Source organism: Vicia villosa, linkage group LG7 (genome assembly GCF_029867415.1).
Source record: "Vicia villosa cultivar HV-30 ecotype Madison, WI linkage group LG7, Vvil1.0, whole genome shotgun sequence".
Taxonomy (NCBI): domain Eukaryota; kingdom Viridiplantae; phylum Streptophyta; class Magnoliopsida; order Fabales; family Fabaceae; genus Vicia; species Vicia villosa.
In genome coordinates, this window is record NC_081186.1 from 85,159,835 (window position 1) to 85,174,158 (window position 14,324).

The 14,324-nt window shown below is 32.7% G+C and overlaps 1 protein-coding gene across 3 annotated transcripts; it reads left to right on the plus strand.

Moving 5' to 3' along the window:
• Positions 1-1,150: 1,150 nt before the first annotated feature.
• LOC131617662 (uncharacterized) lies at positions 1,151-4,401 on the plus strand. Of its 3 annotated transcripts, XM_058888920.1 has the most exons (4): positions 1,151-1,303; positions 1,399-1,487; positions 2,382-2,559; positions 2,686-3,763. In XM_058888920.1, exons 1-4 carry the CDS (start codon positions 1,228-1,230, stop codon positions 2,718-2,720), a joined length of 378 nt encoding a protein of 125 aa, XP_058744903.1. In that variant the 5' UTR covers positions 1,151-1,227; the 3' UTR covers positions 2,721-3,763. The 3 variants fall into 3 exon arrangements, 2 of the variants coding, with proteins under 2 accessions (XP_058744903.1, XP_058744902.1); XM_058888919.1 differs by having other exon boundaries at positions 2,382-3,329; XR_009288644.1 differs by lacking the exon at positions 1,399-1,487 and having other exon boundaries at positions 2,382-4,401.
• Positions 4,402-14,324: the final 9,923 nt, after the last annotated feature.

Sequence of the window (14,324 nt, forward strand, 5' to 3'; positions counted from 1 at the left end):
CTTTGGATCAAGTGGATCCATGCCTTCTATTTAAAAGGTGAGAATGTGCTGCTGACTGAATGTAAGGACAGTTTCTCTTGGATCTTGAAACAGGTGCTAAAGCAACAAGGGGACTATATGCAATTGCAGCAGATTTTGGTAGATAAATTCAAGATGAGGGAGGTCTATCGGGTGATGCAGAGTCAAAATAGTAAGGTAGCATGGAGGAATATTATGTATCAGAACATTGCAAGGCCTCGTGCAATGTTTATTCTTTGGCTTGCTTGTAATGGTCGATTAGCCACCAAGGATCGAATGAAGAAGTTTGGAATGCTAGCTAATGACAGTTGTGAGTTCTGCTCGAATCAGGAAAGTATTCAACACTTATTTTTTGACTGTAACAAGATGAAGAACATTTGGGCTGAGGTTCTTAGTTAGTTAACTATCCAACATGATCCAAAGCAATGGGATACTGAACTTGTTTGGCTTACCAGAATGTGTAAGGGGAAGACCTGGAAAGCGAAAATTATTGGGTGTGCTGCTGCAGAAACCATTTATGCTGGATGGAAGCTTCGCAATAATACTGTTCTTGGAAACAATGTGAATGTTAATAGGATTGGTAAAGAAATCATAGATACCATAGTGTATAGATGCTGGGCTCATAGAAAGCTCAGAACCCACATAGCTTCTCTTATGATGTAGTGTGTGGGTTTTTGGTTCTTTGGTCTTTTTAGGTTTCTAGATCTGTTGGGGCTGGATCCTTAGTGATCGCCTTGTACTTTGTTGACTTTTTGAATTAATCAAATTTTTATTGATTTAAAAAAAAATTAGAGAATTTTTCATGGCCTTCAATTTATGCATGTGATATTTTCTTTTCAACCCTATCACTTCTCGAAGTATCTTTTAAAGTTAAATTGAAAATAGTATTTTTCCAACAATTTTATTAATATTTTGTGCTTTTTCTCTTTCCTACTAAAAAAATTACAAAATATTAAAAATTTGATTTTGAAAAATATAGTTTTATGATAGACAAATTTTATGTGACTTATCGTTAAATGCAGAGGCAGATTTTATGTAACATCTCGTTAATATGTAAAGACAAATACAACACAATAATGTACTTAAAAGTTATATAAAATAATTATTTAAATTTTTGAATTTTTCTTACAATTCTATACGTAATAGATGCAATTTTATTTATAAACTATAAAGTGACAAAATAAGTTGTTAAATATAACAAGGAAAAATATGGTAGAAATGATAAAGTTTATTTATGTTATGATTATTATTTTCTTTCTATTTTTTGTTGCAACGAACATTGAAGGTAAGCCTTTTAATCCATTTTGAGTTTTCTGTTTTATTTCATATATTGTACTTTATCTCAGTTTTAATAATATTGTTATGTTTTCTTTATTACAGTACGATTTAAAAAATGTTTTCAAGAATCAGATTGTAAAAATACAATTTATTGTCGGGCTCCTTTAAAAGTAAAGTGCATGGATAATCATGTATGTAAATGTGTATCACCACAATTGCTAGATCCAAAAGAATACACAAACACCTAAAATATTTTATGTTATCATATCTCATTTGGTTATATCTTTTGAAATCATTGATAAGTCTTATAATCTCTCTAGTACCCTCTATAATCAACCATTTATGGTTGTAGAATCATACATAAATTAATCATATGATGTTTTAAAATTCCAAATAAAATATAGATTAATTATCAATTTTTTCCATAATTATGTAATTTTTCTTTGAGTTCTTATTAAAGCATAAGAGGATATGATAAGATTTGTTTTCTTCATTTTTTACCGTTTAAGACTTTTGTTTCCAAATTACCACTAACTTTTGTCATGTGCCTTTATTAATCATAAGAAAAACAGCTTTATTACCACTAATCTGTTTGAGTTTAATATTAATTTTAAATAAATTAAATCCTAATACTTTAACATAAGGTTGTTGTTTATAAGGTTTAAAGAGATAAATAGTCACTTTTATGATTAACATTTTGAAAGAATGGATGTGATATAGAATTTTATTTATCAACAAAATGTTCACTAAGGTGAAGGTGAGATCAAGTAGATTATGATATTGAAGAAAATCTCAGGTATGCTGAGATTTTTAATAAAGTCGTGAGAAAATTAGATATGAGATTCGGAAATAATGTTTCTACAAATGTTCAAGGCAATCAATATCACAACTTCAATAGGTATAAAATTCAACATAAAGGAAAAGTTGGTGAAAGAAAAAAATCTTAACTATTATTATATAGGCAAAGAGATTCAATGTCTTGTAGAGGTTTTTGGACATATTCAACCATGTCACTAATGATAAGATAGACAAATAATATGGATTTGATCAAGCAAAGAGTGTTCTTACTTTCAAAGGCGTGACAGGTGTCATATATTCTGGTGAGCCATCAACTTCAAAGAATATGTGTTTCTCCCTTTCAGAAAACAGAATGCACAATGGCAGATACAGAAACTAAGTTATGGCATAGAAAGCTTGGGAGTACAAGGAACTTTGTTGTAGAGAAAGGTGACATTTGTATGTCTGATCTCAAAATTGAAAAAGGTAAAATTTATGACATTTGTCAAGTTGGGAAGCAAACCAAGATGTTTCAACATCTTACTCGTGTTTCTGAATGACCACTTATTAAACTTTATAAGACTCATGCAAGGAGTTTTCATTGAAGTGAAGGTCGATGGTCAGGTCGGAGGTCTTCCCAACATTGAACAACCAATGGTGGTTCAGAAGAAGAAGTTAAAGAAGATTAGTGATTATGTCATAATTCTTCCTATTGGGGTTCCTTATCATATTTCTGGAATTTTCACTATTCAAAAACATGACAATGTGTTTGGTAAAATTGAAATTGGTGTTCATCTTAGTTTGCTGAATTTCACTGATAAGTTGTATGTCACATGCCCCAGACATTGTTCTCCATAATATTCCACTTATTAATAATGTGATCCTTGAAAATAATTTTTTGAGTGATAATGATCATGTCCATGTAGTTATTGTAGCCCATATTGATGTTTTTAATAACTATAATAAGACAGTGATGAGATCATTATTGAAAAAAGGCTTGACTTGTAGCACAAGACTATGATCAAATCAAAAAGGTTGACTTTGATGAAGATTCTACTCCTATTGCTCATCTTGAAGTCGTCACAATGTTGGTAGGTTTGTCTTATAACCTTATGTTCACACTTTATCAGATGGATGTGAAAAATATTTTCTTCAATAAATATTTGAATCTAGAAGTCAATCAAAATGTTAATAATTAAGTTCGTACACCCCATTAATGCATAAATATATTTTCCAACAATAATATTAATATTTTATGATTTTTCCCTTCCCCATTACAACATAAAGTAATGGCAATTTGATTAAAAAAGAATATATTATTACGATAGATAAGTTTTATCTCAAATTTTTGTAGATGTGTTGAAGAGACAAACACAACACAATGATATACTTTAAAAGTTATATAATAATTATTTTAATTTAAAGATTTGTTTTACAACTCCTTAAGTGTTATCAATTAAAAATTAATAAAAGGAGAGGATACACTTTTATTTATAAACCATAATAAAGTTACAAAATAGTTTGTTAAATATAACAAGGAGAAATATGGTTGAAATAATAAAGTTTCGTTATATTATGATTATTTTGTTGTTTCTATTTCTTGCAACGAACATCGAAGGTAAGGTTTATTTATCAATAACTCTATCATCTCTATTTATATAAATGATGGTGCATTCTACACTACATAAATGTATTGGTGCAATCAAAACCCTCCAAAAGTGTCAACAAAATCTCAACCGTTTAAAAAACTAAAAATTAAAACATACCGGAAATTTAGTTAATTTTAAAATTTCCGATATACCGAAAATTTGAAAATTTCGGTATACCAAAAATTTCAAAATTAACTAAATTTCCGATAAGTTTTACTGAAAAATTTTCTTCTAACTGAAATTGTCGAAAATTTTGGAGTGGATACAAGGAACTTATTTCGAAAATTCTTTATTTTTCAACTTGTTTCATCAAGTTTAAAATTGGGTTTAAAAAAATTGGAGGGTGGCAAAGATAAAAATTACTATAATATTGAAATTAGAGAGTATATATTATTCACCGAAAACGATAAAGGAATTGTTGCATGTAAGTCTAGTGGCTTGTCTATGGAATTTGGAATCTTAATGTTTACGGTTCAATTCTTAGTTATCTAACTTTTTTACCAAAGATGCACCAACCACATATATGTATTGATATGTCAAACCAAATTTTTAATAAAAATTAATTTTTATATAATCAAATTTAATTTTTGTTGTAATTTATTGTAACCCTTATAATTTATTTTAGTATAATGTTTAGGACTAGTTATAAGTAATAATTAAATATTTAAAAATTTATCATCCAATTAATTCATTTTCTATCAAATTTTTATGATAAAATCTAATCTATTATCATTTGTACATTGATTGATTTATTATTTTTCTTTTGATTATAGAGAGATATTTTATTAAAATTTATTTTATAACAATATATTAAAAAAGTAATAATTTTAGTATTATTTTTAATTAAATTATCAAGATTAAATAGATAATAAAGAGTGGGTATATGTAAATTTCTGAATCGACCTATATGATAGAAGATGTTCGTTTATGTTTATTCCTTATTTATAAAAATATATATATATATATATATATATATATATATATATATATATTCATATTTTATTTTTTAATAATATATTAAAAAATTAATACTATAAGTATTATTTATAACTAATTTTTTTGATCAATTGTTCAATTTTTTGTTATGGTTATTTTTGTTTTTTATCAAGAGCCATTAAAAAGTCAAGACCAGTCATGAATGTTAGTAATTAAGTTCGTACACCCAATTAGTTCATAAATATATTTTTCAACAATAATATTAATATTTTATGATTATTTCCTTTCCCATTACAAAAACATTATAAAATAATGATAATTTGATTACAAAAATAATATATTTTTATGTCAAATTTTTGTAGATGTGTTGAAGAGACAAGCACAACACAATGATATACTTTAAAAGTTATATAATAATTATTTTAATTTTAAGATTTGTTTTACAACTACTTAAGTGTTATCAATTAAAAATTAACAAAAGGAGAGGATGCACTTTTATTTATAAACTATAATGAAGTTACAAAATAGTTTGTTAAAGATAACAAGGAGAAATATGGTTGAAATAACGAAGTTTCTTTATATTACGATGATTTTATTCTTTCTATTTCTTGCAACGAACATTGAAGGTAAGGTTTATTCATCCATTTTACATTTTCTTCTTTATTTCATACGTTGTATTTTATCTCGTTTTAATACATTGTGTTGTTTTTTATTTTATTGCAGCACATTTTTATAAATGTTTTAAAGATTCAGATTGTAAAAATAGAATTTATTGCCGACCTCCTTTAAAAATAAAGTGTATCAACAACACTTATTGTAAATGTGTACTAGCACGTGAATTGCTAGACCCTAGAGGATAAATAAACATCTGTATGAGTTTACAAGATTATGTATTAATGGCAAGAAGTAGGGGTGTTCGCGGTGCGGTTTGGGCGGTTTTGACGAAAAAAATCATCCGAACCGCAAGAGAAAAAATCGTGCGGTTTGGTTTGGTTCGGTTGGCTTTTAAAAAAAATTCGAACCAAACCAAACCAAACTAATGCGGTTTGGTTCGATTCGGTTGGTTCGGTTTTTTACAAATATTTTATTGAACCATACATATACATATAGATGACAACATAATTTTGTATTTAGACATTCATACACTATCAAATAACAACGAAACTCGTCATATTTTGACAACAACTTTCTATTTAATATGTAAAAATTAAATTAGACAAAAGTGGAATAATAAACATAAAATAATAGTATAAAACAATATAAAAATTATTAGAATGAAACAAAGAAATAGAAGAGACGAGAGATTAGTGAAGGGTGAAAAAGAAAAAATAAAAGAGTTGAGAGATTAGAGAAGAAGATGTGCGATAAAAACAAAACTGAAATAGGGAACATTTGCATAAAAACGAGAAGGTGAAAAAGAAAGAATATAAGAGAGTAAAGATTATAGTAAAAAAGGGAAGATGTATGTGGCAAAGAAGGCACGATAATGCTATTAGAGATTTGAGAAGATCGGGACTAAAATCATATGTGTAAGGATGAGAAAATTGTTCTAAATCATAAGGCTAAGGTATAATAGATTTAAGTTTGGGTTGGATGTGAGTAAAGTAAAGTTATGTTGTAACATAATGCGGTTTGATTCGGTTTGGTTTGGTTTTCAAAATACAAACCGCAAACCGAACCGAACCGTGCGGTTTTGTTAAAAGATGACCCAAACTAATCCGAACTAAATGCGGTTTTTTGCGGTTTCGATTTGGTTTGGTTTGGTTTGCGGTTTTCTATTGGGTTGGTTTGGTTTTGAGCACCCCTAGCAAGAAGTGAACACACAAACACCTAAAACATCTTTATGTGTTGTCATATGTCATTTGGTTATTGTATTGTTAACTCATTAATTTGATTTTTTTTAATTTTATTTCAAGAACTTAGTGTATTTTTGGAAACAATTCTTCCCACCGCCACCGTACGTTTCTCTGTATGTTTCATTAGCATTTTAACGTGAAATCTAAAAGCTATAAATAGTAGCTTCGTATAAACGCACGTTTACAAAGTTTCCACCGTGGAAATAAACATATGCTTAATAGTAGTGGATTTATACACTAGTATGATTGTAAAGAAATGAAATAAGACAACAATAAGAATATTTTGATTGTCTTCTTCCTTTTTAATTTTGGAAAAACCTAATAATATTTTGATTCTTTCCTTCTAATTTTAGAGAAATTTTCATGGCCTTTAATTTATGCATATCACATTTTCTTTTCAACCTTATCACCTCTCAAGGTATCTTTAGGGTGTGAAATCGATGCCCTATCACATTTTCTTTTCAACCTTATCACCTCTCAAGGTATCTTTAGGGTGTGAAAATGATTTAAAAAATAAAGTATACTATGAAACAGGAAAGGTAAAATAAGAACAAGAAATTAGTTATAATTATTATTCTTTATTTATCCATTCAATAACGATTACAAGTGTTATAAGAATAACAGATAACCCTCTTATCTTAAATTAGGATTTATGGTATGTAATGATGAGAGATTAGTATGTTATTTATAATAAATATAACAAACTGATATAATCAAGATATAATAATAATATTAGAATCGAATGGGGAAAGGGAGAGGACGAGGAAGGGGGAGACCCCCGCGAATCTTGGGGCCGCCATCACCGCAATCTCCACCGCAACAACCGCAGGAAGCACCGAAAGTACCACAGATCACCACCACGCTGAAGAGGAATGATGCTAGCGAGCAGAACAAGGGAAGCAAAAGTGATGAAGAACTACTGGAGAAAAATGAAGCACCAAAACCTAATCCGACGGAACCACGCAAACTCTGGGTGGATATCATCAGGAACAATCGGAAACCTGCAAACGGTATGAGTCTTGAATTCATAGCTCATATAGTTGTTAATGGTGAAATTGTTGTTGAAATTGAAAAAGCTGATATCGGATCTGAGATACATTACTGGGATTCTGCGCTAATCATGTATGTTTTGGGGGTGAACTTAGCATGAACATGGTGAAACAATTTATGATGCGGCAATGGAATACAGTTCAACTTCCTGATTTACTATACCATGATGATGGATATTTCATCATGAGATTCAAATCCTTCAAGGAGAAGGAAGAGGTTTTGATGAATGGTCCTTACACGATTAAGAATATGCCTATGTTGTTGCGTGACTGGAAACCTAACTTTAGCATGAAGAATGATATGTTGCGCACCATACCTATTTGGGTGAAACTACCACAACTACCATTGGAACTATGGGGAGCAAAAAACTTGAACAAGATAGGAAGCGCAATTGGGACACCAGTGGTCACTGATGAATGCACAACACAAAAATGGCGAGCATCTTATGCTAGGATGTTAATTGAGGTGGATGCTACACAACAAGTATCAAAGGAGATTAACATACGAAATTATGAAGGGCAAATAGTAAAGCAGCCTGTTGAGTATGAGTGGTTGCCCAAATTTTGTGGGAGGTGCTAGAAGTTTGGGCATAATTGTGCTACCAAGAGAGCCATTGCACAGTGGCAGCCAAAGCAGAAGATAGTGGAAGAAGTGGCAGAGCAGGGCAAGAGTGAGATTACATCCAAGGAGGCAGACCAACATATAGAGATTGAGACTCCTAAAGATGTGGCTGTGAACAAGACAGAGGGGATAATTGAATGGTCCACACCAAAAGGAGGAACTCGAGGCCAAGGTACCAGTAGTGTCAAAGGGAAACAGCCAGAATTACTGCAGTGTAGCAATGGATTCAAGGCACTAGGGGAGTAGATCGACCCCTTAGTGCAAGCAGGTTTGGATCCATGATTTTCTCTTGGAATTTCAGGGGGATGAATAAGGGTGGTAAGATTAAAGAGATTAGCTCCCATCTCTGTACCTTACAACCTGAGATTTGCATTCTTTTAGAGATTAGAGTAAAAATAGCCAAAGCAAGTTTAATCCGAGATAAACTGAAGATGCGTCATACTTACATTGATAACTATTCTCACCATGATAATGGTAGGATTTGGGTGAGCTGGAATCCCCTTAACATGAACATTAGTGTTAGCAGTAGCTCTGACCAATATATGCATTGCAGGGTGACTGACTCAATTGGTATTCTCAGATTTCACATGACTGTTGTGTATGCTTTGAACACCTTGGATAGGAGGAGAAAATTGTGGCTGGATATTGAAAAGTTAATCTGCAATGATAATGAACCATGGTGCATCATTGGGGACTATAACAATGTTCTGAGGAGCAGAGACAGAATAGGTGGGATAATGATTACAGAACATGAATTCATAGATTTGCAGACCATGATTGATAAGTGTAAGCTGGATGAGATGGATAATATGGAGAATATTATACTTGGCACAATAAGCATGAACTGGACCCCATCTTCTCTAGAATTGATAGAGTACTAGGGAATGCTGCTTGGCACCAAATGGATATTCATTTGAGACATCTACCTCCTAGTGTATCAGACCATGTCAGCCTCCATGTTTGTCTTAATACACAAGCCAAGTTGAGGAAGAGCCACTTCAAATTTGTAAACTGCACCACTGAAATAGAAGGATTCCAACAGGCTGTTGCTAGAAGCTAGAATGAAACCATCTTGGGCAGTCCTCCACACAGACTTTGGGAGAAACTCAAGAGATTAAAGCCCATTATCAGGAGGCTGAGTAAGCCAATCACAGATGTCCAGAGGAACATTTTGAAGGCTAGGGCTGACCTGAATCAGTTGCAACTTGAGTTAGCCATAGACCATATGAACAGGGACATAATCCACAAGATCAAAGAAAAGACTGAGGAGATCATTAGATGGCAGGAAACTGAAGAGAAAGTTCTACAACAAAAAGCAAAAACTGATTGGATCAAGTTGGGTGATGGTAATAACAAGTTCTTTCATGCCACTATAAGAGCTAGAAATAACTCCAAAAAGATGATGAGAGTTTGCAGGACAGATGGGACTCAACTCCAAACAAATGAGGATATAGAAGAGGAGGTGTTGCAGTACTATGGAGAACTTATGGGCAGAGATGATAGAACTTTGCACCAGGTGGATATTAATGCTCTGAGAAAAGGTAACCAACTCAATGCTGAGCAAAGACATGCCCTTATTCAACCTATACAAGAAAAGGAAATTTTCGAAGCTCTGCAGGATATAGGTGATACAAAGGCTCCTGGCCTGGATGGGTTTAATGCAAAAAAAAATTTAAGAGTTGTTGGAACATTGTGAAATTGGATGTGGTGAATACTATATGCTACTGGGCTAGGACTAATACCATGTTTAAAGGATTCAATAGCACGCTTGTGACACTGCTCCCTAAGACTTCTGCAGCAAAATACATGAAAGAATATAGAACTATAGCTTGTTGTACCATTGTGTACAAGCTATACTCAAAGGTGATAACTGCTAGAATTGCTAAGGTTATTGGATCTATTGTTGGGCTGAACCAAGCTGCTTTCATCCCTGGGCAGCAAATTCATAGGCACATCCTTCTTGCTTATGAACTGATTAGAGGCTACACAAGAAAGCATGGACTTCCTAGGTGTATGATCCAACTTGACTTGCAAAAGGCATATGATATGCTCAATTGGAGAGCTCTAGAGAACATTCTTCTTGAGATGGGGATTCCTAGTCAGTTTGTTATTTGGATCATGAATGGTGTAACCACTGTCACATATAAATATAACATAAATGGGGAGCATTCCAAACTTATAAAGGCTGCGAGGGGCATTAGGCAGGGAGATCCAATTTCTCCCTACCTATTTGTGATTGTCATGGAATATTTGAGTAGATTGCTGAAGCAGATGCAAATGAACCCCTTGTTCAAACACCACTCAAAATGTAAGAAGTTAGGTCTCACTCACCTAACTTTTGTTGATGACATACTATTGTTTGCTAGAGGAGACATTGGGTCTGTGAATTTACTACACCAAACTTTGCTGGTATTCTCTAATTCCACGGGTCTGGTTACAAACCCTCAAAAATGCCAAGTCTACGTGGGAGCCATTGATGAGGATGTAAAACAGCAAATTCTAACAAAGACTGGGTACAAAGAAGGAGCTCTACCTTTTAAATACCTTGGGGTGCCCTTAAATAGCAAGAAACTGTCCATAGCTCATTATCTACCCCTTATGGACAGGATCATGAGCAAAATGCAACACCGGAGTGCTAAATTACTTAGCCAAGCTGGAAGAGTTCAATTGGTTAAAGCAATTGGTTTTGCCCTAGCCAATTACTGGCTGCAATGCTTCCCTATCCCCAAAGCTGTGATTCAAAAGATACATACGGCCTTCAGGACTTTCATATGGACAGGGGGCATTTCTCCTAGCAGGAAAAGCCCAATTGCATGGAAAAACATGTGTAAACCTGTGGAAAAGGGTGGTCTGAACATTCTTGATTTGGACAGATGGAACACCATAACAATGATGAAACTTCTCTGGGATCTGTGCAAGAAGAATGACTCTTTATGGGTTAAGTGGGTGCACATGTATTTTGTAAAGAATCGAAACATCCTCACCATGAATTGCAGTAGTAATTCGTCGTGGTTTATAAAAGGCATTATGGCAACGAGACATGTTATACCCGAGGTGCAAAGGTACTGGGACAAGAGTTTGATGAATTGCAAATTCAAATCGGGAGAAGTGTACAAAAGTATGCATAAACAAGAGGACAATGTAGCTTGGTATGGATTAGTCTCTGGAAATATAGCGAGGCCGTGTGCAGTGTTTTGTTTGTGGATGGCCTGCCATAAACGTCTAGCAACAAAAGAAAGACTTGGCAAGTTTGGACTGGTGTTGTCGACTGAATGTAGCTTATGCCAAGAGAATGAAACCATCGATCATTTACTGTTTATGTGCAGGGATATGCATCACATATGGGCTGCAGTTTTACACTGGATTCAAGTGGAGCATACACCTCAACAGTGGAATCAGGAGATACTCTGGGTCACCAACTATTGCAAAGGAAAAGGAAAGAAATGTGGCATTATGAAGCTAGCTCTAGCAGAAACTGTGTAATATTGCTGGAAATTCAGAAATGATACTTGCTTTGGTGAGAAATATGATAAAGAGATAGTTGTAAATAACATAAAGAATACCATAGTCCATAGAGGGTGGAACAATAGGAAATATAGAGATTATATAGCAAAGCTTATGATGTAAGTGTCTTAGTAGGTTGGATCCTATGTGGATCACCTTGTACTTAATGGTTTTTTGAATGAATCCAATTATTATTTTATTCAAAAAAAAAATCTAACAAACTAAACTAATGGAATTTTTCATAAATACTCATTACAAGTTAACTTAGGGTACAAACTAATTTAAATAATTGGACATAACAAACAGACTCAATTCGAAATACTAATAACCATAACATTTCGACACTCACATACTAGAACACACTTGTAGGTCATCGACACCAACATGTGAACATTTAGGTTTTAACTACTACCACTATTTCATGCATTTCATATATTATCAAAGAGTCAACTAGGGGTGTTCACGGACTGGTTTGCTTCGGTTTTAAGAGAATCTGATATCCAACCTGATTAAAATTAAATGGATTGATTTGAATTGGATTTGCAAATTTTTACGATAAAACCCAAACGGAACCGAATCGAGAAACAACTGATTGGGTTGGGCTGGACTGATAGGGTAGATAAAAAAATGCAAAAATAATTTTAAAAAATAACATATTTACTAAAATTAATTTTTTATAATAATATAAAAATAAAATATTAATAGTGTTCAATGGTAAATCTTAAACTAACAATTTTTTCCTAATAGATTAAAAAATATCTAACAAGAAAAATATATAACATAAAGACTATTGAAATTATATCTAGTCACTTGAGTTAGTATGGTGATGAGTGTGTTTCATAATTTTATGCTGAGTACCACATTATAGTAACAATTTCTAATAACATATTAAAACAACATAACTTGTCCACATACGATATTTTACTTTTTTTTCTTCTCGAAGTTAAATGCTTGGTAGTAATTTACATGATAATTAATCATGGTTGGTTTGTGTTGGACTTGAGGGTAGAAATTTGAAAATTCGATGCCTGAACCAATTGTTATTGGATTTCATTGGTTTGGTTCGGTTTTTGTCCGAAGTGAAAAAAAAGTCCAACCCAAACACTTTGGTTTGCTTCGGATTTTGGTTTGCTTCGGATTTTGGTTTGCTTCGAATTTACCCGAACCAATGAACACTGATAGAGTCAACAACAATTATAAAGGTGTAAAATTGATTCAGTGATATTTAAGTGTTTAATTCTTCTAAAGTAGAATTGATTATTCCTCCAAAATTTATTTCTTGAATCTTAAATTTATAATTTTTTAAATTTAAACGTAATTTCTAGAATTTTTTTTTATGAATGATCAATTATTGAAAAAAAATCTAAATAACCATGTTTCAGATGTATTTACGCAACTAATCAGGTTTCATAAATAACCAAAACCTATGCGGCAACTCAGATGACACATGCATGCAAAAATAGAGAGCAGTCGCCACTTCTTATGGCGCATGGGTGTAAATATTACTCGTGGCACCATCTCATTTGACACATGCATGTGAAAAAATAAAGCATGTGCCACTTCACTTGGCACATAGATGTATTTTTTTTTTTTAAATAATTAGAATAATTAAGAATTAAATTTGAAAATTGATAATATTAATTAAATGTTATGATTACATGGTTGAAAAAATAATACAGCAAGATTTAATTTTTCACGTCTCCATTCTCTCATAGTATTCCGCTGTCTAGGCCCCTCCTGTTGTGGTTGGGTCGAGGGCCCCGACAAATCAATGCGATTTGAATCCATAAAAACCAAGAGGTCGATATACATCATAGAAGAATCCCCGCTTTAAGAAAGTCGGTTACCCATATTCTCAAAGTTTGGTCAGGATGATGGTGGGAGTCTGTGCTGCATGGATGGTCGTTTGAATAATTTTGGTCAGAAAGTCGGTTACCCATGTTCTCAAATTTTGGTCAAGATGATGGTCGGGTCTGTGCTACATGGATGGTCGTTTGAATAATTTTGGTCAAATGGAAATTAGTCTTCTGGGGTATGGTAGTCAAATGTGTATTAGGTGTATTGAGTGGGTTGGATGGTACGGAGAATGGATGGTTGCATGTAAGTTAAGTTGGTTGAGGAATGTTCTTGATCTTCACCTAGGTCAGGGCTTAGGTAAGAGGTAGATGGACCACGTGACATTGTTGGTTGTATTGGTTGTATGGTATATATTCTTGGGTTGGCTTGTGATTATTCAATCTTGGGGAAAACTCATTTGAATTACACAACATCCATCAAGAACTACCCATACGCGTTAGCAAAGCACACAATAAAAGAGATCAACCATCAAACACCACAAAAGAGATGAAATGAAACATCTATACTAGTAGCAATTAAGACCATGGTAAAGAGAAAACTATATTCAATTGTGAGAATACAGAAAAAGCAAATCTCATGTCAAAGAATTTTACAGATAACACACAAAAATCAGTATGTTCAAGTAAGCTTAACTTGTTGGATCAGAGATCAATGCAAGATAGATCGTTGAGAAGAAAAAAATAAGCATATGGATGATTGTTATATAAGAAAGAAGTTAAGAGGACAAATAATGTTGAATGGCAGTTAATGCTGATGAAGTAATAATGGTGAAGGGTAA